This window comes from Callorhinchus milii, unplaced genomic scaffold, assembly GCF_018977255.1.
Source record: "Callorhinchus milii isolate IMCB2004 unplaced genomic scaffold, IMCB_Cmil_1.0 Scaffold3, whole genome shotgun sequence".
Lineage (NCBI taxonomy): Eukaryota > Metazoa > Chordata > Chondrichthyes > Chimaeriformes > Callorhinchidae > Callorhinchus > Callorhinchus milii.
Window position 1 is genome coordinate 96,898,531 of NW_024704744.1, and position 26,219 is coordinate 96,924,749.

Here is a 26,219-nt window from a genome sequence, read left to right on the forward strand (position 1 = left end):
CCCAGTCACTGACGTTGTGCTCGATCACTTTCACGCTGTTTCATTCGCACCGCATTCGCGGTTGAAAGCAAAGCCCGATTCCTCTCGCGCATCCGGGTTTCGTTTCAACTGAGATCGGACATGCGATACACCCTTCATGTGAGCGGAATGAAGAGAGCTCTTAACACGTTGCAAAAGGGGGGGGGGGGGGGGAGGGTCCTTTAGCTCGGGCATTGGAGCTGTCTCTGCGCATCGAATCTTAATATGTTTTTGTACGCGCATTGCTTGTATCACACAGCTCAGTGCATTTCCTTACGGCTCCGACTTTTTGGAGATAGCAGCTGATACTAAGCAGAGCCCGCAGGTTAGGACTGTTGATGCGCAAATAACAACTGGCTCTTTATGTTACGGAAGGCTATACGTTTACATTCTGAATATCCCCCAGCATTTACGTGAGGGCTTTAAACCACACAAATGGGACTTTGCCAGCGAGCTCGCGCTCACGGATTTAAAGCCTTTCCGTGAACCCGGATCCCAAAAAAAAAAGGAGAGAGAAAGAGATTCGTGTTTACAAGGCCTTAGAAAATATAACTTGAGCTGTGCACACGGCAGTATCCGCAAACCATTTTTATTGTTCTTGCATCGCGCGCAGAGGATAAACCCTTGTTATCCAGAGCTCTGTGACATCCTCCCGACGTGAAAGGCGCTCAGTAAAGGTCACTTTTTTGTTGCTGCTGTTGTCGTTGTATCTATTCTGAGTCGTGGCCAGAACGGGAATTTTCATTAAAACAAAACCCAACGCAAACAAAGGGCGCTATAAAGAGTTCATTTCTCCCGGCACTTCAGGGCGTAGGCAGTCCAGGGGCATGAAGTCTCGATAGCCAGTTAGGTACAAGACTGAGGCAATTTGGGTAGAACAGGAAAATCGCGAGCGCGTTCTCTTCAAAATCATTTGCTTTCGTTTTTTTTTTTTTGCGATTTTTGCCCGTTTCTTCTTTAATGATTTGCACCGAGTCTCAGAAATGGAACGTAAAACCCATACTGTTCCCCGGCCACAGAATACACAGTCAATGCGCTTTACGCTGCGTCCTGGGAAACGCTTTGAGATGTCTCGACGATGTCATAAGGGCGAAGTGTCAAATGCGAAGAGTTGCTGTTATTATTACTCGAATGGCGCAGAGCAGAGGGAGCTTTGCTGTGCGTCAAACCTGCGTATAATATAATAATCCTAACCACCTCAGAAGGGCATCTCAAATTGATTCACAGGATTTACCGCCTGGTAAATGACATCATATGCTTTACAACAACAGCGACAAGATTACATTTATATAGCGCCTTTCACGTCGGGAGGACGTCCCGAGGCGCTGGAAAGTGTAAAGCATTTCAGACCCGAGCTGGGGTCGGGTTGGGGGAGAAGGAAGGGGAGGGGAGGGGAAGGTGGGTGACCGATGGCGTGAATTTAATCTTAAAAAGAAACGGGACTTGAAGGAGCGAGTGAGTGTTGTAAATGCCAGAAGTTAAACTCTATTCCAACAGCCGGCAGTTCAGCACAGTGGCACTCAGAAGCCACGAGGGCGATCACAGTGAAAGTGAAGTGACTGTGGGCATTTCGTAGGCCCCAAAACAGCGGCTAATTTGACCAAAATATCTGGAGGATTTTTTTTTTTTGCCAGGACGTCAAGGAGAAACAATGGCGCTATGGAATCTTTCAGGTCCAACTGAATAGACGGACGCATTTGACGTCTCATTGCCAAACGACTCTTCCAGCAATGTTGCACTCCCTCAGCACCGCACTGCACCAATGCTTTTCAGGTATCGGGTTTAAGGTCCGTTGTAGGATTGGGGCAGAACAGTAAGTAGGAATCCAGTTGTTAGTTAATTGATGGATCGCTTTCCAGGGGCAATAAACCCTCCCCCCACCCTCCCTCACCCCCCCCAAAAAAACCACAATTTGGTCGCTCAATCCGCGGCTGTTTGTGGGGACGGCGCTGTGCGCAATTGGCTGCCGCCTTTCACCCACAAAATAAATACACAGTCAATCCACTTTACAATATATTCTGCGAAGCGCTTCGAGACGTCTCAACAACGAGATATATCGAATGGAAGGATTATTATTGTTATAAATGCTGTGAAGCTGTTTCAGACATTCTCCTGATGCGAAAGGTGCTACATCAAATGCAAGGGGTTAATAAATACTTTATTATTTGTTCGGTCTGTGCTTGTTCGATGTCGAATGAAGACACTTGTCGAAAATCTTACTCTTATAAAGAGGAATTGTCATTGAGACAATACATTATCGATGATGATTATCATTCGGAAAACACTTTGGAATCGAATTCCTTTTACCGTTGGCGTTGAATTGGTTGTACACATGGTTTTGGGTTCGTTGAAGGTGAATATAGTCCCTTTCCTCGATCTAACTTGGCCTTGGTGATGGTTCCTAGGAGTACAGTTCAGTAACTGACATCAAAAGTCTGATTTCCTCGTGAGGTAGAATGGGAAGAATTGATTGAGTGCGTTTTTAAGCTGCATTTTTGGTGCCATCACAAAGTCTTCCACATCCTGCGCAGGTTACGCTGTAACAGTGAAGCCGGTGTCCAAGTGAACCACACACACACACGCGCACAAATCTGGCTCAGAATGCAACGTCTGGACTTTTCAGACAATTGCTGAATCATAATAAATAATAATAATAATAATAATCCTTGCATTTGATATAGCGCTTTTCACGTCGGGAGGACGTCCCAAAGTGCTTCACAGAACACACTGTAAAGTGAATTGACTGTATATTTGTGGGCGAACGCGGCAGCCAATTGCGCACAGCAATGCCCCACAGACAGTCGTAGATTGAAAATGACCGATTTATTCTTGTTTTGGAGGGTTTATTATTAGGCTCTGTGTGGAGTAAGCAGTAACTAGGAATCCATTTGTGAGTCGATTGTCGAATTGCTTTTCCGAGGGAAATAATTCCTCAAAAAAAAATTGGTCACTCAATCTCCGACTGCGGGACACTGCTGTGTGCAATTGGCTGCCGTGTTCTGCCCGCAAATTATACATTTTTTTTATTTCCGAACGGATTGCTACCCCTGGAAAAGCGATCCGCCAACCGACGAACAGGCGGGTTCCTACTTACTGCTCGGTAAGCAGAAGTGTGCTCAGTGGCCGTCGGGAGGCCATGTAATTAAGGAATAATAATTATGAAGTGCTAAAATCCACTCCGTGGTTAACACTGGACTGTTCTGTAACACGCACACACATACACACACTCACACGCGCGCGCGTGCACGAAAACGGAGCAAACAACTACAGGATTTTTAAAAAATGATCTGCGATTAGCCAGAAGGGGAAATGACTGAAACGTCTCCGAGATCTGTTTGAGAAGCCCAGGAAAAATCGATGACTTGTTGCCGAAGGGAACGAAGCGCAGGTCCCGATTCAGGGGGGCAAGAGATGGTGGGGTTCAAGCTTCGTGTTGGGACCGAAGGTCATGGCCGTGGAGTATTGGGGCAGCGCTGCTGAGCAATGGAGGTACGAGCCTTCAGGTGCGATGTTAAATCAAGGCTCACTTTTACCTGTTTTACAGGCGGATTTAAGTAACTCACAGTCTGTTGAACAGGGAAAGAAAGGGAGGGTTCTTCTGTTGTTATGGTCACCAATCGTCAGGATCAATTGGCCATTCACCTCGTGACTACGATTTGGTGACTACAAACTAACAGCTGTTACGTCTGCCAAGTGTTTATCGTAAAAGGCCTTTGAAATGTTGTATTGTAAGGTGCTAAAAATCCAATTTCTTTCTTCTTTCTTTCTCTCAGCGCCTTGGGATGTCCTCCCGACTTGAAAGGCGCTGTTAAATGTAATTTATTGTTCTTTCTTTCTTTCTTTCCTTCCTTCTTTCTTTCTTAAGTCCTCATTATATTGCACCTGTCTCACCCTCCTGTCCCTATTGCCCACGGCCTGACTTTCCATTGATACCGTAAAGGACTTCCTAATGGTGTAGCTTTGCACGGAAGCCGGTGCAGTCATTCCAACCTCTCGGAGACTCTGCCCTGCACCTGCAGGCTTAAAATCAGTCACTGACCTTGACTCGACTCAACCTCCAGCCCATTCTGCATCATTCAATACTGTTCTCAACCGTACAATCGCCCATTTAATTTATGAAGGAATTTCTCGGTGCTGTTATGCACTGCTGGTACCTCGAATCTGATCCGCATGTCCAATGCACTACGGGAGAGAATATAAATCTTCTAATCCCCAGTCCTGTTTGAGACTCTTTCATTTTAAACCTAAACCCCCCCCCCACCACCCCCCCCACCCCACACCCCCTCCAGTTCTGCGAGCATTGACCGCATGGAACAATCTGCTTACATTCACATCAGGGTTTGCCTCTCAGAATTTTAATGACCCGAATCGATTTCCTCAGCAATCTTTTCTCATTGCGATAACACGTTTCTGCTCTGCGAAGGCCTTTTTTCATGCCCCGCTTTCCTGCAAATTGTTGTGGCCTTTTTGGGGTTATTTTTTTACACAGACACTAACCCTTTCGAGCAGGTTAAGATCTGCTCGGTGACAGCCTGGCTCAGTTGGTTAGCGCTCTCGCCTCTGAGCCTCGTGGTTGAGGGTTTCAAGCCCAACGCGTTAAGACCTCGACTCGTACTCGCGCTTCAGTGCAATGTTGAGGGTTTGCTGGTTCGTTGGAAGCGCTGTCCTTTGGATGAGATGTTTAGTTAAAAAAAAATCGGTTTCGCTCTTCCTGTCTTAAGTTTAGAGTTTGTCTCAGTATCCAGTTAATAATAATAATAATAATAATGATAACGATGACAATAATAGTAATCATTGGCTTTGATACAGTTCCTTATAGGTCGTCGAACTGTCTCAAAGCTCTTCATCAATGTAATTGTAGCACGTCTTGACTGCATATGTGTAGATGAACATGGCAGCCATTTGTGCACAGTAATGACCCACAAACAGCTACAGAGTGAAGGAGTGATTTTTTTCTCTCTCTCTCCCGCGCTCTCTCGCGCAGTTATTGGCCAGCACACACTGGGTTGTGACAACCCTTCTCTTTTCGAATACCGCCATCTTAACACTCACCCGAAGAGACAGTCTCGATGTAACTTTTCATCTGAAAGACGTCATCTCCGACAATGCAGTGCTTCCCCCGCCCACCCCAACACTACACTGGGATATCGGCCTGCTCTTATATATAGTGTTATTTGGAATTGAGGTACAGGTCAGTCACGATCCAGTTGAACGGCAGGGCAGGCTTTGAGGGGCTGAATGGCCTAATCCTGCTCCGACGTTGCTATGTGCTCCCACGACTATGAGCTCGAGTGTTCAGTTGAATGATTTTCGAGTAGAATGGCAGAATGCTCAACAATCCTCCTGACCTGCAGCCTGCGAGGATTAACAGCAGATACGTTTGAAACGGCCGCTGAGGGTCAATTAGTCACACCTGTGACTTCAGACACTTACAGGACTCGATTTGTAAAATGTGCCATTTCTGCCACATCGTCGGCGTATTTGATTCCAAATTCCAGTGTTGTCTGAGGACAAGCGGAATTAAAACTCACAGGCCTGTGACAGCAGGCTGGAGTGGCACAAAGCTACTGCTCTGTGGCTATCGCAACCCAATTTGGAAGAAAACACCGGGAGATGGCTGAGGAACCTCTCCAGCTAGAAGCAAATGGCACTTTGAGACGTCTCAACGACGCGATGAGGCGCTTTATCAAACGCAAGGATTATTATAGTTATCATCAAATAACAGTCTGGCAGAGAAAGTCCCGAAAATAAACCGTATTGACACGCATATATATAATAATCCTTGCATTTGATATATATATATATGACACGGAACTAGCCCTGGGCGCACAATGCAATACACATTTACATTTGTATAGCGCCTTTCACATCTGCGGGATGTCCCAAAGTGCTTAACAGTCCTTGTTAGGCATCCGAGCTGGGGGTGGGAGCTGGGAGAGGTGGGGTGGCAGTTAGCAAAATGACCGAAAGTTCAGTCAAAGAATGTAGGTTCAGAGAGGGTCGTTGAAAAAGGTGAGGGAGGGTCCGCTAAGATGGATTTCCAGAGAGTGGGGGTAGATAGGCTGAAAGCTCGTCCAACGATGGTGGGTGGGTACGACAGGAGATGTGCGGAAGGCCGGTCGGTGCCCGCCTAACGTTTATTAATGTGGAAAAATGTACAAATCAAAGTAAACAAAAAAAGTCGCATTCTTGTAGCTTCAAGACCTCATCGTCAAATCTCACATCACGCAGATATTGTTCTTGGGATACTGAGGAAAATCGGATTCCAAAGTATTCCCGAAGTCAATAATTTGACAAAACTCTATGATCTTCGATTGTGCGACTGTCGTCCTGAGGCTAAGACTGTGGGGATTACAGGCCTCAAGTTCTGAAACCCAGAGGATCGGCGTCATCATCCACCAATGCACTGGTAGAAGTGGGAACATTTCACATTGAACGAAATCTCCTCCCAATCAAATATCTCGGCTCTGGGGATGTTGCGGGTGGTGGGGTGGAGAGTGGCGGGGTTGTGGTGGTCGATGGATGATGTGATAATTATCACTCCTGAGAATCTTTTTTTTTTTACCCTGGTGCTCTTAAGCCTTCAAAAGAGATGTCCCGAAGGGGATGATGTAGAGGTGTTACCAACGCGACGCGGGCTGATGTGACAATGTGTGACCGTGCACTTCGATTTCCCTAGGGGGAGCCTCTGGGATCTGTCCATCCCATCTCCAGACTGGGGAATAAGCACGGCTTGGTTAAGAAGCATCGACCATTAAAGATTTATTTAACCTGTTAAGGGTTAAATTGAAAGAACAGGCTGTTGGTTACAAGAGGGAAGTTGGAAAGCATTGAGGAATAGGGTCACAAGGACTCGCATCGGTTTGCGCAAAGGTTTTTTTTTTTAAACGTTGCTTTTGCTGTTGTTTAGTTTAGGTTTTGTGAATGAAATTGAGGCCATTAAGCTCTTGACTGAAGATCCACCGTCGCACCTGGTCTCTCGCACACGAAGGAAATAAACCCACAACAATTATTTCAGGTCCCTCAAATTCAATCACGAGTTTTAAAGCGCAGTTTGCGCTTTCCTCGCCGTCTAAAAATTGGCGACCGACAGGCTCAAAACCAGGGGGGAGTTTTGTGGGGGGGGTGTGGGGGGGGGGGGGGCGGCAGAAGCCGGATTCACCTGACGAACCACTCGATTCTGCGACTCAAAGGTGGTAAAGGGGTGGCCGTTTTGCAGGGAAGAGATCAAAAGGCCTCTCTTCCTGGCTGCGGAAGGCTCGCCGTCAGCAACTTTGTGAGGAAACGCAACCGGTCACGTTCACGCGAAGGCGGGAGTACGATGGAAACTAAATCGACGGTCATCTTTAATTTGGGGTAGACGTCCGCCATGAGGGTTTCTGATTTCACCCGCGCACCCAGAGGTTGGCGGAGGAAAACGGTTTCGATCCTTCTCGTCTTCGCTCAGATATGTAAATGGACCGAGGTCAAGTCCGCCGTCGACCCCAAGCGAAGTGACCTCTTCCACAGAAACCGATTAGAACAGAGACTTTATTTATTTATCGATGAGGTTCAACCTTTGCTGACCAAGAAACTGACCTTATTGACTCGATGTGGGTCAGAATCAGTTCATTTAGCGCAGTGAGAGAGAGAGAGAGAGAGAGAGAGAGAGAAAGAAGCTAAGATCACAACTGCGAAGAAAGCTTATTAGGACAAGAGCCGTTTCTTTTGTTTTCTAAAAAAAAACACTGAACGGAATATTTTCTTGTCGGCCGCGGGCCTGATATAAACTTCATTTACAACAACAACAAGATTCCATTTATAGAGCGCCTTTCACGTCAGGAGGACGTCCCAAGGTGCTGCACAGTTGGGTCATGACCCGAGCAGGGGGGAAATGGTCAGGGTGAGGGGAGGGAAGGGAGGGAGAGAGGAGGGGGAAATGGTCAGGGTGAGGGAGGGAAGGGAGGGAGCGAGGAGGAGGAAGAGAGTCGAGAGGGGAGCTGAAGGCTCGGTCAAAGAGAAAGGTTTTGAGACCGGCCTTGAAGGAGGAAAGGGAGGAAGCGGCGAAGGCACTGGGGATGGAGTTCCAGAGCCTGGGGGCTGAGAGGCTGAAGGCCCGACCACCGATGGTAGGGCGGTTGGGGCGGGGGACGTGGAGCAGACCGGAGCCAGAGGAACGGAGGGTACGGGCAGGTAGGTAGGGGGATAGTAGGTTGGAGAGGTAGGAGGGAGCGAGGCCATGAATGGCCTTGTAGGTGAGGATGAGGATCTTGAAATTAATCCTCTGGGGGATGGGGAGCCAGTGGAGGGGAGCGAGGGTGGGATTGATGTGATCGCGAAGCCTGGTGCGGGACAGTACACGAGCTGCAGAGTTCTGAATGACCTGCAGCTTGTGGAGGGAGGTGGCGGGAAGGCCGGCGAGGAGAGAGTTCCCATAGTCCAGCCTTGATTTACAATCATGTATGAACTCAATAATAATTAATGATCTTAATTAGCGCCGGTCTAACGTCTCAACGTTTCAGATTGCTGTGCAGCGTAGTGACTGTGTTTTGTAGGCGAACGCAGCAGCCCGATTTGCACGCAACCAAGGGCCGGCGTAATGGAAAACAATTTTTGTCTGGGAGATTGTTGGCCAGAAGCCTTTTTCGATTAGTGCCGTGGGATCTTTAGTGGTTACCTGAACAGAAGGGACCACAGTTTAATGTCCCCATCAAAGGACCCCACCTCCAAAATTACAAGGCTCTTTCCCCAAACCCCTCTCCCAGAACTGTGCCACAGGAGTACAGTGCGGGACCGAAAGAGAAGGTATAGATTTGATTGAGCAACTGCGACTCTTTTCAGGATCGAACCGAAAGTCTGCCATCCTGTCAACCCAGACCTGAGACCCTTGTGGAAAGGATGTTTGCGTCTTGCGAAACAGGTATCTGGCAGACCACGGCGTCTTTGTGAGAGGGAGACTGACAGCCGTGAGCACGGGCCTGATTTGGAAATGAGTCTAACAGCGTCTGCTCCGACTTCCATAATAGCAGCGCTCGTGAGCAGTTTACAACCAGGCAGGCTCTAAAATTGCTGATAATTGTGCAGATCGGTTTTTACCGATCTATTTTCAGATTAGCGCGCAGCACTGTCTGCTAAATAAGAGCACAATGAGGCAACGGTACTGGGTTATTCTTGGAATATTTATTGAGAAAACTGTGCGGTGTAGCACCCCTTGTGGTAAAAACAAAAATCAGACGTCGTTACGAGTACTTTTGAAAGAGCTCAGTTACCTCGCGGCACAGTAAGGTACGAGGTATCAAAGGTTCAAGTTGTGATTTCTGTTTCCGAAGGCATTTTCTTCCTCTTTGAGGCTATCGTTCCCGACCTGAGAATTTGTAAGTTCCAACGCCTCCCGGCAGGTTGCTCGGCAGTCGTAGTCCTCCCGTTCGACGCAGCGCCTTATCGCGTCCTCGAGACGTCTCGAAGCGTTTCACAAAAGGCGCTGTACAGTGAATCAATTCACTGCACGCTGTTACGGGTGAAACGCGGCAGCCAATTGCTCACAGCAGTCTCCCCACAAACGGCCGTGGTTTGAGCGACCAGTCTTTTCTGAAGGGATTATTTTGACCCCCCGGAAAAGCGATCCACCGATCGACAGTCAACCGGGTTCCCACTCGCTGCCAGGTAAACAGAGGTGCGTGCGTGCGTGTGTGTGTGTGCGCGCGGAGTAAGGAAACCTGCCCAACATTTCGCCCTGCTCGGGAATCGAACCCAGGTCCTCTCGCTTGCGAGGCGAGTGCTCTAACCACCGAGCTCCCAGACTCCACAAAAGAGACTCGTGTGGCAGGGGGAGACGGGGGTACATTTTGCTAAACTTCAAACACTTCCTTTCTGCCAATTGACTTCCACCCCTTCACTCAGTCCAGCGCAGTGCTGGTGGTGCGCTGTATTGTCCGAGTCGAGAGTTGCCCGATTCCTTTGTCGAACCGAGGTCTTGTTCGCCCGTTCAGTTGGACCTTTAAAGATTGCCAAGGCTCTGTTCGCAAAAAAAAGAAACTCTCTTTGATGCTGATTTTCCTGATGCCTGGCGTCGGGAAGGAGGCAATCAGCAAGAGCAGCCCCGCCTGGCGATAACCTGCCTGGCCTACGGGTTGGTTATCACCAGGCTCGGTGTGAGAAAGACTGAAGCGGGGCTGTGCGTTTCTCTCGAAAGTTTTTCTTGAAGCCCCCGACTTGCGTTAATCACCGCAAGGGAACGGGTTGCGAAATGCCACAAGCTTCGCTCACCCCACCAGCATGGGTTCATAAGCTATGTCGGGAATCTGATTTACGTTGATTAGTTTTTTTTTACACACACGCAAGTTAATCGTCTCCGTTACCCGCCCCCCCAAAAAAGAAACCGGGAAGGAGGCAATTCACAACTACCCGCCAGTCAGTCACAACCCTCGTGATATTGCCTCAGGCTCCGATCGAGACTGGAACAAGGGAGCCTATAATTCCCTCGAGGTAATTTGATTCATGTTAGTGATCGAACTCGCGGACAGTCGTATCAGGGGAATACCTAATTCTCTCTTGTCAGTGGGATACCGCCCGCAGACCGTTTGCACTTAGAGATCCAGCCTCCGGCCGTTCTGCTGTTCCAGTTCACCCCTTTCCCCTCCGCTGCCTCTTTCTTCCCTTTCCTCTGCCCCATTTGCAGAGTGTGTTCTCAGCGGGGTTTTGTTCGAACCTCAGCTGTCCTTTCTACCCCGCTCTGCCTTCCCCCACCTCCGCAACATCGCCCGGCTCCGCACTGCCTCTCCCCTCGGACCCGCTGAAACCCTCACCCGCGCACGTATCACATCGAGCCTCGACTGTGCCAACTCCCTGTGGCCTTCTCGGCCTCCCCAACTCTTCCCTCCACAGACTGCAGATCACCCAGAGCTCTGCAGCTCGTGTCCTCTCCTGCACCAGGCTCCGTGACCCCATCTCCCCCCACCCTCGCCCGACTCCACTGGCTCCCCGTCCCCCCAGAGGGTAGAGTGCGAAATCCTCGTCCTCGCCTTCAAAGCCCCCCACGGTCTTGGGCCTGCCTACCTCTGTGATCTGCTGACACCCCCCCAGCCCCCCATCGAGCTGTCTGCTCCACACCACCCCCCCCCCCACACAGCCCGCCCCACTATCAGTGGCCAACAACAACTTCCACTTATATAACGCCCTCCACGCAGGATAGAGTCTCAGAGCGCTTCAGAGCTCAGGCCTTCGGTCTCTCTGCCTCCACCCTTTGGAACTCCATTTCCCCAGTCCCTTCACCTCCCTCCCTCCCTCGCCTCCTTCGAGGCACGTTTCAAGACCCTCCTCTTCAACCGCACACTTGGCCACCCTCCTACTCCCCCACCCTCCCGGCCCCCTCCTGATCCCAACCCCTTGGCTCGGGTCCCAATCCCTGACCATCCAGCGCCTTGGGACATCCTCCCGACACAGAAGGGGCCGTGCGAATGAAATTTTGACGCCACCGCTGCCGCTGTTGTTTCCTCACCCGGTTGCCTGCTCAGCCTCTGTATTGCTCCCCTTCGAACGACAACGAACAGCTGCCATTTCGGCCACAAGCCAAGCCGTTCGAAGCATTCCAGTGCTTCGAATTGGCTCTAAACATGATTTACTTACCTCATCACATTGAGATTAATTCAAACAAAATAGCAGCAGCAGTGGGTTTTTTTTAATGGCCGCTTTACACACAAGCGTCCTGATTGGCCTAATTGGCTTTCTCCATCAAGCTCTGAGCCAATTTAATGAGAGTGAACAGTTTACACAATAAAGGACTTTCCGACTTCGTTTCTTTCCGCATCGCATCTCGCCTTTCGTTTTCCCGTCGCATCATTACTCTCCGGTGGACGCGCTTAAATACCAAGAGTCATTTGCGCGCGCGACTCGGAGTGTGCGAGCGTGCGAGTGTGCGAGCGAGGGAGTGTGCGAGCGAGCCAGAGTGCGAGCGCGTGTGCGTGTGCGTTGACGTCCACGGACAGGCAGCACACTGGCAGCGCGCGTCGCACGCACCGGTCCTGGCATCCGGTATCACGCCTGTAGGGTAGTGACTGTGTGTTTACGGGCCATTGCGCCAGCAGCGAATTTTCAACACAGTAAAAGTCCCGCAAAACAGCTGCGAAGTGAATGACCAATTTATTTGGAGGGTTGTTGGGATGCGATACGACTATTAGCACTTTGCCAAAAGCTGTCGACCTGATATTTGGGCGACGATTATACTCTCAGCGTCAATTTGCTTGTTTCTGAAACGTTCAGAAGTTAAACTGAATCAGACTGTAGGATCTAATGATCGTGTTTTCCAATCAGAGTTCGAGTAATAATTGTAGGTTATCTACCAGATGCACAGCCACAACACTCTTCGACAAATCCTTTCAATAAAATAACACATCCGTACGTGTGATGTCAGCTGCTTTCGTGTCAGGAGGACGTTTCAAAGCCCTTCGCAGGATTTACTGTTGTAGTGACTGTATGTGGTAACGGCGAATGCAGCCGCCAAATAATCACCGGCGAAAAATCAATGCAGACTGGCCTTAAAGTCCGCTGTTGCATCCACCCTCGTTTCTTTCGTAGGTCTTTTTTCTTGTGGTCGAAACTGCCACTTGCCTTTTCCAAGGAATCGCCGTCGTTCCGCGAGGATAACTGCAGGTGCTGCCAACGGCTTAAAATAGAAAGGAGCGATTTTAAAATAGCTCGTCGCTTCGGAAAGTGGGGAATTTTAAGGGTTTCAGGATACAGAGAGCGTGGAGATTTCATTCAGTCTTTTTTTTTCCCCAGCAGCAGTTCATTACACGGGGCATCAAATATATCTGTCGGTACTTCGCAGCAGCCAGTGGGGAGCTTCCTGCCCGACTGTCAACCTACATCTTCCTTTAATTATTCCTCCTCTCGCTTGCATTTTGGCTTCTAACAATAATCCGTTTTCTCAGCGGTGCCAAGTCCTCAACAACCACTCACCCACCCGACTGCACGGCACACCCACACTTACCCGCTCGCGAACAACCATCAGAAATAAAACCCCGTTTTATTTACCCCCCACACCCCCCCACCCACACCCACACCCCACCACCCACACACCCGCGGACACATTTCCGTTTTCTGTCCACGCCAAGACAGCAAAGACAGCTGCTCTCTACCTGAACAGTTTGCTGTGAGGATACACGGAACACTTATGCTCCGCTCGTATCTTTGTGAGCTGATGCCCCTGGAAGTTCTGTTCCCGTGCTCCGCGGAGCGGAAGCGGCGCAATGGGGGTTGATTTGGGTGACGTCTGCACTTGGTGACGAGCGTTGCTGTGAATTCCCGAAAGCCACGATGGAGGAGGTGGAGTAGGAGGAGGGGGTGTGGGGGTGGTGGTGGGAGTGGGGGGGGGAGATATGATGTCAAGTGGTGTCGTTTTAAGTAGCGTGCCACGAACAGTCGAGCAATGACACCCCAAGAGCACGCATATGTTGGCTTATCAAACAGCATCTTACGTTTGCACTGCTGCCTTTACAGAGAGCATCTTGGAGAGTTGCTGCACAGTAGCGGAGTTGGGCGCTAAGCACAAGCGGGAGGGGTGGTGGGGGGGGGAGCGGGGTCATCACAGAGGCAGTCACAGAGGCTTTTTAGGTGGGATTGAAAGATAAGTCAAAATCCCGCGGTGCGAGGTGGAGGGATTGCTGCAGAGAGTTCCAGAAATTAGCATTTTAAACCGAGGTTCCACTTCTTTTGACGTCGATTGGCAGATAATACCCAAAACAGACTAGATCAGCTGCTTAGCTTCCATAGGAATTTTGTTTACGTATAAACAACAAAGTCTCCATCCAAGATAAACCTCGTAAGACCGTGCTTAATGGCACAGAGGGGAATAGGTCTCTGTTCCTCCATTTCTCCCCTCCAATTTAAGAGTTTAAGAAGAAGACATTAACAAGATGCTCTGCTCATCTGGCACTAGCCTTGCGGTCTCCTCTGCACCTCGTTGCGACGGGCGTTAAAGTAAATAACACAGGTTGCTGGACTGTGAAATGATCTCTGGATCTCGGGCAGGCATCCACGAGCACTACATCAGGTGGAAAATCTGCAAAGCATAAACAAAGGCAAAGTTGGGAGACTTAAGACGTTGAAATCTAAAGTGGGCAATTGTTATCTCTATCGAGGGAGGGAGGGAGGGAGGGTGGATCAGTATTTTTTAACGCAAAATCAGTCCCAGAGCTCATTTCTAAACCTACTCCCCAGGGATACTTGCTGTGTTATTTTGTTTGGCTCGGACTTGGGTAGGAAAGGAGCGGCAACCAATGCAACCACAACAACAATAATAATAATCCTTGCATTTGCTGTGGAACCTTACCACGTCTTCGAGACGTCTCGAAGCGCCTCGCGGAATATACCGTAAAGTGACCTGACTGCATATTTTGCGGGCGAAACGCGGCTACCCGATTGCGCACGGCAGCGTCCCCACAAACAGTCGTGATTAAGCATTAGTTACCGAGGGATGCACTTGACTCGGGAGGCGGTGAGGGATAAAGTTGTGATGGTGGTTCAGCGGGCGGTTGAGGGGGTGGCGACCCACGTTTGGTTTCCCGCAAGTTGCCAACGACGGGAGCCGTCGCGTGCGTCGGAGGTGGGAAATAAGAACCACAGCAAACACATCAGCAACAACAACAAGATTCCATTTGTATAGCGCCCTTTCACGTCGGGAGTGCGTCCCGAGGCGCTGATGAACCAAACGAAAAAGAAATAGAAAGTCGTGGGCCGTTTCTTGTTCCGTTTCTTTTGGCTGTCGCGAAACGGGACAGCGAACGGTAATTGAATGCTCTGCCGCGGAAAGCACCGTCTATTGATTTTAGATTTCTCTCCTTGTCTCTAAGCATTGGCGCCCTCTGCGTTAGCTGGCGGGGGCTGAGCACCTGAATGTTTGTCGGTGGGGTTTTCTGCTTTGTGCGCGCGCGCGCGTGTGTGTGTCGGTGCTGGTTGGGAACGAGTGGCTGTCGGTGGGGAGAGGAAGAGACGATTAGAAAATCATCACAAAATGACGGATGGCTGCTCGGTGTCCAGACAGATTTAGTATCGATGCATTTAGGCGCCCGGTGGACCGCACGGGGCAGGTTTCAAGCCAATCTCAACCGCGCCTGCATCTCCTTTAAGAATGTAAAGGACTAACTGAGGATACTGGAACGTCAGCACTGTCTTCCTAAGGGGGAAAAAAATCAGGAACGCGTGGCTCGAAAGCGACCCGAGGCGTGGTCGAGGATGAGATCTTTCTCGCCGCGGTGCTTTTACGTGTACGTCGGAAATTCTCTGGCCCCTGGCTTTGCGCGTGCTGTTTTGTTCCCTTCTTTTCCTTTTTTTGAAACAAAACATTTGCTGAATTCCCCAGTCGGCTTCAGGATCCCTATTTTGAAATAGGCTCTTCCTCTGCAATGCATCCAAGCCTCGGTGATTTGCTGTTTTGAGACTGCAGATTTGCATACCCTTCTCACCGGTATGGTTTGTTCCAGGTCCTTTCATAAGTATACACAATTCAGTGAGGAATATCCTCTGGCATTATTCTCACCAGCCTGACTACTGTACTTGGATTGGAGAGAGCAGGCTATTTATTGGGTGGCTTCGGTCAGACAGTGCTGTGTGTTTGCAATTTCCCTCTCTCTCTCTCTCGCTCTTTCTCGCTCTCCCTCTTTTCCCCTAAGCCTGAAAACTGGATGGAGGGAGCCTTATAATTTCCCTTTCAGCATTGTGAAATGCCATCCTCTAACATTTAAATGATGTTGAATGCCCTGTGGAGGATGGTGGTGGTGATGGTGATGATGATGATGATGATGATGATGTGTCTTATGTAGGGAAAAGAAAACCTCAGCAGTCTCAGTCCCGGAATATTTTGGAGTATTAACGTAAAGAAAAAAAAACCCCGTGGTCGCTTATGCTGAAAATTGCAGCTAGTTATGCTGTCTTAACTGGGGAAACAGACAGACCCCGCACCGGCTGGATTTTTTCCTTTTAAAAGTATGCTGTGGATTTCCTAGCAGAAGAGGACAACCAGGAATAGAAAACTGTGAAGCAGACTGCGAAGAGAATGGGCTGTGTGCAGTTGTGAGATCTGTTTGTATGGGGGCGACGCATATTTTCTTCTCTGGGCGCATCATGAACTCGAGAACGACATTGAAATCCAGCGTTGAGAGTATCACAGCCTGCGTTCACTTGGCCTTTTGGATAGTTCTTTTGACTTTCAGCTGTTTCCTTGGAGTGTCATGGAGTGCTTCGAGCTTAGGTGGAGCTCACCACATTCACCATTATCATGGCAGCAAACACCATTCAGTGCCTATTGCTATATACAGGTCTCCAGCCTCACTCCGAGGAGGACATGGTGGGTCTCTGCTTTTTTACATATATATTATATATATATATTTATTCCTTCTGATACTTCTTTCTGTCATTGTAACGCTTATTCACATTTAAAGCAACTAAGATGTCCCAAAAGCCATTTTCTGGAGCGCTGTTCCGACCAAGTCTGGAGCGTTTCCCTGTCGTCTCTCTTGCTTTCTGACTTTCCGTCCGCCTGGCAATTGGGCAAAAGTATTTCCTCAGTGTTACGACGTTAAGTAGCGCTGGTGCTCTTTGAGCGTAAGATTATGTGTATTTGTTTTTTTTTAGTCTGTAATGTAGGGAGTCAGTTTTGATGACTGAACACTGCGCTGCTGTATGATTGGAGTCCTGTAGCTCAGTGGTTAGAGCACTTGCTTTGCAAGTGAGAGACCTGAGTTCAATTCCAGGCAGAGGGCGAAACCTTGGGCAAGTTTCCTTACTCCACACAGAGCCTAATAATAATCCCTCCAAAACCAAAAACAATAATAAATTGGTCATTTTCAATCCACGACTGTTTGTGGGACATTGCTGTGCGCAATTGGCTGCCGCGTTCGCCCACAAATATACAGTCAATTCACTTTACAGTGTGTTCTGTGAAGCGCTTTGGGACGTCCTCCCGACGTGAAAAGCGCTATATCAAATGCAAGGATTATTATTATTATTATTATTGACTTCAAACTGTTGCCCTCGCCACCCATTCAGGTCAGAAACCTTGCCTTTCACCATCGGCAATAGTTAAAACCCAGGGGATGAGGTGAACCAGGGGGTCTTTCGACTTGTCGGCTTCAATCTCTCAGTCCTTTCTGACGGTCGGAGCCTCATTATTCATTTCCTGCTCGAGAATTGTCAAGTCAAAATGCGAACTATCCGCCAAAGAATTAAGGCAGCGCGGGACTAAATATAGAACACAGAGAAAGGACACATTTATATTTTTTTTTTTGTGTGTGTGGGGGGGTGGGGGGGGGGGTAGGGGGGGTTGGTTGGTTGGAGGGGGAAGTACAGGTCTAATTGAAAGCAGAATTAAATTGGGATCATCTATAATTGAAGCAGCATTGCTATTGAGCTGTTGCCATTGTCCTCAGTTTTGAGGATGGCAAAAAGAAAAAAAAACACACAACGCCTCGCTTTCCCCTCAGTGAAACCCGCAGCTGTTGATTAGAATATACCGGTTCATCCTTCTTCATTTTCTCTTCATCGCACCGCCTCATTTAAACCATCATCCCGTGCCACTTATGAAGTGACGAAACAGATCTTGTGCTTAACCTTTGCAAACTCGCACAGGCTGACCCTGTTTGGATGACTGGAGATTAAAACCTAATTTGATCTTTATTAGACACAATCCTTGAAACGGTTGCGAAAACGCCGAAGGCTTGTGATATCATTTTTTTTTTAACCCCCATTTACTCTGCACAGCCTTTCCTTGCGAGTTCAGCATCATCCCCACCCCCCCCCCCCCCCACTCCCTCCACACCCCATCTCTTTCCTTCATACGTTTAGTTGCCGGCGTGCCCCGCTGAGAAAGGCATTACCAGTGAGATGTTAAGTCAAATCTGTCAGGTTTTTAATTGAAATATTGATGCCATCGCATATTTTTTTTTATTGTGTGTCTGAGCCCCCATGTTGGTGCGAGATACGCAGTCTCTGATGTCGTCTCTGTAGAAGATCTACAGTCTGGTAATGCTGTGAGTGGAACCAGTGTTGATAATAGTTTTTTTTTTGATAAGTATCTCAATTCAAGCTTCATTGCCCTGAAATGTGCACAGGATATTGACTGCGTTCGGAGTCAATTCTTGCATTAAACGAACCACAGATACTTGTGTTATCACCGAAGCCTCTGCCATGTTAATTCCTCCCGAATGCCATCGAAACAATCAGGTCTTTGGTGCCAGGAGTTCGGCGATATAAAAGTTACCGTTTTTTTTTACACGGTTTCAGTGGATTGTGGCAGTCATTCGACCGGAACCGTGACTGCTGAACCTTTGTGTCTGTCTAAATGATGTTTAATAATAATAAAAAAAAATCCCAACCCCCCAAAAAAAAAACGAATAGGGCTGAGAGAGAGAGAGAGAGAGAGAGAAAAAAGGGCAACAGAAAGGAATTGCTTTTCAGCAAAACTCAGACAAAGGAACCGTGTCTTCTTCTACGACCTGAACAATAAAACTGGTCCCCAACAATTAAATGCCAGAAGTACTGGTTTCTGAAGCACAAAAAGCCCCCGAAACTAATGCCCTGGAAGAATCAGTAGCGTTTTCCTCGGTTCCCTCCCCGATTCCTTGTTGGTGTTGACTGATGTGCATTGTCGGGATAAACTGCGATCAGGATATTTGCGGAACAGAATTCCCTTCTTTCTTTGCTGCGCTGGAATGAAAAAAAAAGATCTTCCATCCCCAGCCCTTCCTCAGCCTCAGTTCTACACTATCCCTTTTTTTTTTAACCCCTTCAACCTCTTCCGAAAGGCTTTTAAAACGTTTCACAGAACAAACCCACATTCATCCTTAGAAAAGGGCGCCTGGAAGTTGAAATGTGCTGAGATGGGGGAGTTGGGGGGGAGGAAGGTGTGTGGGTGTGTGTGTGTGGTGGTGGGTGGGTGGGGGGGAGGAAGAAAGAATAAAAATGACTATTAGGAATGTCGCAATTACGTGAAATTATGTTTTTTTTGGGGTGTGCAGTAATTTAACGGGAAGAGAGAGAAGGACGCTTGCAGAAGCAGAAGCAGAAGCAGCAGCAGTGGGGGAAAAAATAAAATGAAATGAAATGAGGAGGTGGAAGTGTTAATAGGAATTAAATTAGGTGGAAAGCCACTAAATTGTTCCAGACCAGTTTATTGAGCTTTGACATTTGGTTAGGAATTAATACGACCAGAGAGCCACGTTCCCCGGGCATCTGTGTGCAGCCCCTTATTTTTTTTACCACTAATTTAATTTTTCCCTATCCGGTAATTGCAGAGGGGGCCATTCTGCTGATTGTTTGCAGACTGACGCGCCTAATCCTTTCCCTCCGTTGGCATTTGCCCAAACAACGCGTCTTAAGAGTTTGATTTGCTTCCCTTTCCTTTGTGTGCTGGTCGCTCTTTTATGTTAAACCTCACAATTAATTGCTCTTCATCTGGTTGTAGAGCCATTATATATATTATTATCACATATATATTATTGTATAAGACGACATTGCTCTTAAGTTTGAAACTGGGTCTGATCAGCGCTCCGAGATGCTGTCCTGGACGAAGGGCGCTGTGTAAATCAGTGTAAGTCGCTATTGCAGAGCCACGGATTTAACTCCCAGGGGGAGGAGTGAAACATCAGTTTAATAATAATAAATAATAACAATCCTTGCGTTTGATAGAGCAGCTTTTCACGTCTCCTCGACGTCTCAAAGCGCTTCACAGAATAAACTTGTCAAGTGAATTGACCGCGTACTCGTGGGCGAAGTTTAAACTCCGTGTCTCAGAGTGACCGGGAACGGGTAAGTACAACGTCGCCAGGTATCCTTAACGGCGCGAGTCTCAGTTCGAAAAAAAAAAACACAGTCGAGCTGCCGTCCGCCACGGATAGTCAACCCGGGGGGTTTGAAATCCCGGCGTCGATAGTCGTTTCAACTCGCCCGCCTTCCTTCTTCGTCGGACAAAAGGTGTGTTGTTTCAATCCTTGGTCAGGAGAGGGAGCACTGTGCAGCAAAGCAACGAAGCGTTGGACAACACGAGCGAGCGAAGAAAGGGTGGGTGGGAGGGGTGGTGGGAGAGAAAGAGAGAGAAAAAGAGAGAGAGAGAGAGAGAGAAGATAGTTAGCAGGAATGGTCCCACCACGTAGATACACGCTTCCGCACCAGCCAATTGTGGAACCATTATTATTATTATTATTATTATTATTATTATTATTATTATTATCCACAGCCCATGAGTAAATCCTGGGCCGACCGAGGAAAATGGTTAGAAGCGGTGAGCAAAGCTAAAGAGCAAAGCTAGAAGCCCGACAAAGAATAAAAATGTGTTCTGTTCCCCGTGCAAACTCATTGTTAATTTTATTTTGACATAAAAATATATATATATATATATATATACGCCTCGCGCCTGATATCTGGCGGAGATTTTTTTTCTCCCCTTTCCAAAGCTGGACGGGCTGCTTCCCGACGACTGTGAGGGGATCTGTTTAGCCATCGAGCGGATCTGTTTAGCCTTCCAGCTTTTTATCAAGGAACCGTTCTTTGCCGTCCCGCGCCACACGTCGAGACCAGCTGACTAAATCAGTCCCGCAGCAGTTCTGCCGCTGAATTAATTTGGAGTAAATATCCGCGGTTTAAGGGTGGACTTTCTCTCTTTCTTTTTTTTTTCGACGCTTTTAATATTAATTGCGGGTAATTAGCCCCTTGGTGGGTGGCAACAACTTGCTCGCCAGCCGCTGAGCCGGCAGACAATCCACCGCCATCCGATCACACCTCATGTGTTCCCCTCCTGGCTCCGTTGACATACGCTGACGTCCGCAGGCTCGGCTTTACGCCGCGTGAGAGCCGAGGAGATGGAGGGAGAGAAGAAAAATCCTTTGCGTTGGATGCGGAGCCCGGCCGGGTCTTTGAGACGTTCTCTCGAAGCGCTTCCCGGTGGTACGCTGCGAAGTGAACCGACTTACGTACCTTGCGGGCGAAACACGGCAACCGGTTTGCACGAGGCTGCGTCCCACAAACAGCCGTGGATTGAGTGACCCAATTATTTTTTAATTCGAAAAGAGATTATTATTATTATTATTATTTTTATTATTATTATTATTATTATTATTATCCCCGGAAAAGCAACCCGTCCAATCGACTAAACAACAGGATTCCCACCCTTTGTGGACGGACCCCGTTTAAGATTGGATTGGGGTCTGCAATCTGCGGAGAAAGCGACTTAAATTTTCTCGTGGGGGAGGAGTGCAAGTTGGGGCTTCACTCCAGAGGGATTTAGCTCCCTCTGCCTCCCCCCCTCCCCACTCCCCCACTAGCTCTCTCCCCCCCCACCCCCCAGCCGTTTTCAACGCCTGTATCTGTGAATCCAGACGACGGAACTCCAGCTAACGGATCTCTCCGTCTGACCCCTGGCTGAACACCGGCTTAATATCGAACCCAAATCTCAGAGTAGCTGGTGTCCTTCTGACCCACAGTGGACAGTCAGAACCTACTGGATACCGTGAGACAAGCTTTCTGAGCCGTGTCAGAATAATAATAATAATAATAATAATAATAATAATCCTTGCACTTGATAGAGTGCCTTATCAGGTCTCCGAGACTCCTCAAAGCGCTCCACTGTAAGGTGTGGTGACATATATTGAATGTCCCGCTAACTTGATTGAAGTGTGACATTTGGCAACTCGTGTGTGTTGGATTCTTGCCCCTTCTTCGGCATGGGCACGACTGACCTCTCTACCTCGCCAAGTAGATCTTTCCCCTTCTCAAAGCTCTGATGCTACTTTCCTGACCACTTAACGGCGGAAAAAGGGAGTGCGGAGAGCAGAGAGGGAACGCCTAAGGGGGTGGGGGCAGGGGGGACAGAGAATAGGGTGTGAACCCTTGTGCATCCTTTGCACCAGGCGTGTGAGTTTACTGACAATCCTTAACCAACTCGCGGGTTAATTCACAATTACAGTCAAGTGCACGGTACAGTAAATCTTGTGAGGCGCCCGCGAGACATCTCGATGACGGGAAGACGCTGTGTTGAAATGCAAGGATTATTCACATAAACCACGCTCTGTCCATAATTCTATCATTCTTCCTGAAGCGTGGCATCCAAAACTGCGCATTGTATTCCCGTTGCAGCCGAGCCAACATCATTGTACAATCAGCATCGCTTTCCTTATGTTTGTGCTCAGTGGCTTTGAGCGTAAAACCTTCCTTGGCTGTTTCTTCTACCTCCAAACCATAATTTTAGTAACTGTAAGTCCCTTATCCCTCTGTTCCCCCACACCGCTCAGAGAATTCTACCGCCCAAACCACAATTAAATTATTTCTCCCCAAATGCATCTTCTGCACATTTCTATACGTCGCACTCCCACTTTCCCCAAATCTGCTCATTCCGCTAACCGACCATGCGATACAAATTTACATTTAATACAGTGTTGTTCGCGTCCCAAGACACTTGACTGTCCTGGCTGGGCGCTGGAAACCTTGCTAAAATCCGAATAAATATCTGTTGCATCTCTCTTATTATAATAATCCTTGTATTTCCTTATCCCGTCTTCGAGACGTCTCAAAGCACATACTGTAAAGTGAATTGACTGTACGTTTTGTAGGCGATGTATCCATATTTTTGGTTAGCTCTTGAGAGAATTCAATCAGATTACAGTAGTTAGACTCTTATCTTCCTTTTATAAAACCATATTGGATATCCCTTATCAGTCGTATCTTTGCTTAGTGTCCACAACAACATCCCTGAAGGCCTGGTGCGAGATTTACAAATGTAACCGTGTCCTCGATCCGACAATCCATAACCCTGAATGGATAAAACACTCCTAATTGGACGCACACCAAGTGCTTCCTGCTGGCGTCTTGCACATCTCCCATTGTGCTACAATGGACGGTGCTTTTAGCCACGAGGCTCGCTGAGCAAACAATATGGTGTTTTCTAGGTGCAATTGGTTCAAGATCGTTTGCAGCAGATGTCGATTCACAAAGAATCTGCTCAGCATTCACCTCATGACCCTTTGCGCTTCCTGGGTGGGGTTTTTTTTTCCCATCTGCTGGAAGAAGGGCTTCTCTTTTGCTGATAAGGCAATGTTCGGACCGGTTAAAACACTGACAGCCGATGTGTTTTAGCCTTCGCTGTGCAGTTTAACAAGTGCATCTATCAGCCCCTCTCACGGCAAGACATCAGTACCAATAAAAACTCCCAAGCCAACCCGCAATCCTTTACGTTCGAAAACTGCCGTGCAGGCAGGTCAGGGCGAAACCTTGGGCAAGTTTCCTTACTCCACACAGAGCCTAATAATAATCCCTCCAAAACCAAAAACAATAATAAATTGGTCATTTTCAATCTATGACTGTTTGTGGGACATTGCTGTGCGCAATTGGCTGCCGCGTTCGCCCACAAATATACAGTCAACTCACTTTACAGTATATTCTGTGAAGCGCTTTGGGACGTCCTCCCGACGTGAAAAGCGCTATATCAAATGCAAGGATTATTATTATTATTATTATCTGCTCAACCCCTTGAAGCAAAACTCTGGAGGCTGTGTCTTTTGACAACAGCAGCAACACCAACAACAACAACTTGCACTTATGTAGCGCCCTCCACGTGGGGTAGCGTCTTAAGAGCGCTTAACAGTGGTGGAGGAGCCTGACTCCCATTTGACAACTTTAACTGTCGAGCACCAACAAGGTGCAAAGCGGACATAGGACAGCGATGTGATTCAAAACCTAAGCCAGTGAACAGTTTAGTACCTGATGTGGTAAAATGATCACGTTCTGGGGGGGGTGGGGAGGAGGGAGTGGGGAGTGGGGGGGAGGGGTTGGGGGGGCATTCTATTCCTGCGATGTCCGCAAAGTTGAGTCTGTGGTATTCCACACCAAACGGCCACTGAAATGCTGGGACGCTTTGGGTAACGGGGCTAAAAGTTGGCAGCCAGAAACAGAGCGGTTTCGGGCATCACTGTTCGAACATAGCCGGAAGGTGGTGGTGGTGGGGGGGGGGGGTGTGGGGGGGGGGGTGAGTGTTAAATTCAGCCTCCACTTGGGAATCGGTTCACAATTCAAGAATTTTTTTTTTATTTTTCAAACATTTAAGGCTCGGGCCGCGAATGACCTTGGGAACACGTGGACTGTGAGATCCATCAAACGATTCGTCAATAATACTCCGAGCTCCAGTTTCTGGCAAAGCAGATCCGCTTTATTCTACTAACGTCGTTTTCCGTCTTAGTGCTGGAGAGAAAGCACTCCTCCGCGCACGTTTATTTTCTCCTCAAGTCTGTCTTCCTTACTCCCCCTCCCCGGCCCCCTCCCCCTGCCCCCAACCACTGCCACCTCCACCCCAGCTTCTTAACGTACACACCGAATATATCGACCGTGACGGCAGGAGAGGACACCGAGAGTGGCAGACATCGAACGCGGTGAAGGATGGCTATTGCTGTCGTGATTTGCAGCTTGCCATTAACCACTGTTAATTCGGTGTCCTACTCTGTGAGCCGGAAATACCTCGACATCTAACGACACATTTATTTCACCAGCCCCAGTCTCCGAACAGGTAACTGAATGGCAGTGTTATGCAGTCAACTACTGTCTCTGTCGCCGAAGTGGGCCCAGTGAATCAATCAGTTCTGTTCAATGAAACCCAATATTACAGGCAGCGGCAACCCACAGGCTGGGAACAGAACTGTTTCAGTATAATGATGTAGAGTGGGAAGATGGGGTTTGTGAAGTGGCTTTCATTGGAACTGCAGCGATGATAAAAACGAAGCAAACTCAGGGACTTGGTGGCGTGCAGTGTTCAAAATTCCCAGTCGGTCTAGTGGACAAACCGGTAGCTTACGAGAGATGAACGGGGAAATTGAGGCCCCGTAGGATTCGCCCAAGGATCCCTAGGACCCCAGTCGGTGGTCGGGGGCGGCGGGGGGGGGGGGGTGTCCTGTAGCTCAGTGGTTAGAGGCACTCACCTCGCAAAAGGAAGAGGTGCTGGGTTTCATTCCCGGGCAGGGGGAAACATTGGGCAAGTTTCCTTACCCCACACGCCTCTGGATACCTAGCAGGAAGTAGGAACCCGGTTGTTAGTCGATTGGCGGATCGCTTTTCCGGGGGGGGGGTAATATTCCCTTCAAAAAAAAAAATAATAATCTGGTCATTCAATCCACGGCTGTTTGTGGGGACACTGCTGTGCGCAGTTTGCTGCCGGGTTTCACTCACAAAGTATACAGTCAATTCACTTTACAGTATACCCTGTGAAGCGCTTTGAGACGTCTCCAAGACGTGATAAGGCGCCGTATCAAATGCGAGGATTATTATTATTAATAGCAGTAGTAGTGGTATTATCTGTGCAGCTGAGAATCACATCCCTTATTGAGACCAACTCTTCCAGGTGGTGCGAGGAGCACAGCTCCAGCCCGAGTCGTGCTGTTTGACAACTCATTCGTACAGCGTGTTTGGCATCGAACCGTTGCCAAAATCCCGCCGGGTCACCCACAAACCCTGGACGCAGCACCGGGTGATTAAGAGAACAGTAATCCAATTCTGCGCCTCGTAAATCGAGGAGAGTCTGCAGGAGTGACATCCCTGCCGGCCTCCATCCTTCCGGTTCCAAAGGTGTTACCTCTCCACACTAAAGTCAGCCCAGTTTGCTGAGCTGCTCCGAGCAGCGAGGTGCGAAACTGCAAACCCCTCCCCACCCCACCCCACACACACAGCCACACACACACACACACACCAAACTTTTTGGGTTTGGGGCCACCACGCGCAAACCCCGGTCCGCGCAGCTCACCCCAAGAGGCCGTGAAAAGATTTAAATCCAAATTACCTGGGACACGCAACCAATATATAAATAAGGATATTCCTTCCGTTTGAGATACACCATCAGCGGCCGGACTTTCAGTCTTCCTGCTCCCACTCATTGGGATTCCCTCTGGCTATCTCCCTCCCTCCCCTCGTTCAACGCCCCTCTCAATACCTACGTCTCTGACCGCACCTTCGGTCACCTCTCTGCTCCCAGCAACAAGTGGCTGTTGAGCACTTTGGGATGTCCAACCCGACACGAAAAGCTGCAACCGAATGTAAATTAGTATGGCATCGGGGGCTTCAAAGGTCAGGAGCGCCTCTGAAAGCGCTTAGGCAGGATTTACCGTGAAGTGTAGTGACTGCGTATTTTGCAAGCGAACGCAGCAGCCGGTAACAGTGCGAGGATTATTATCCTTCGTTTTCAGCAGCAGCAAACGATC

General features: G+C 48.6%; 1 protein-coding gene across 3 annotated transcripts in view; it reads left to right on the forward strand.

The window, feature by feature from the left end:
• Window positions 1–26,219, forward strand: part of nrxn1a (neurexin 1a) — a 740,055-nt gene that overhangs the window by 451,928 nt on the left and 261,908 nt on the right. The window contains exon 1 of one of the 3 annotated variants that reach the window (XM_042333192.1): window positions 15,675–16,339. The exons of 1 other annotated variant lie outside the window; for it this stretch is intronic. In XM_042333192.1, the coding sequence (XP_042189126.1) occupies window positions 16,081–16,339 (259 nt within the window). In that variant the 5' untranslated portion in view covers window positions 15,675–16,080. Of the gene's footprint in view, window positions 1–15,674; window positions 16,340–26,219 lie in introns of those variants that run through there. One more of the 3 variants, XM_042333193.1, reaches the window with a different exon arrangement.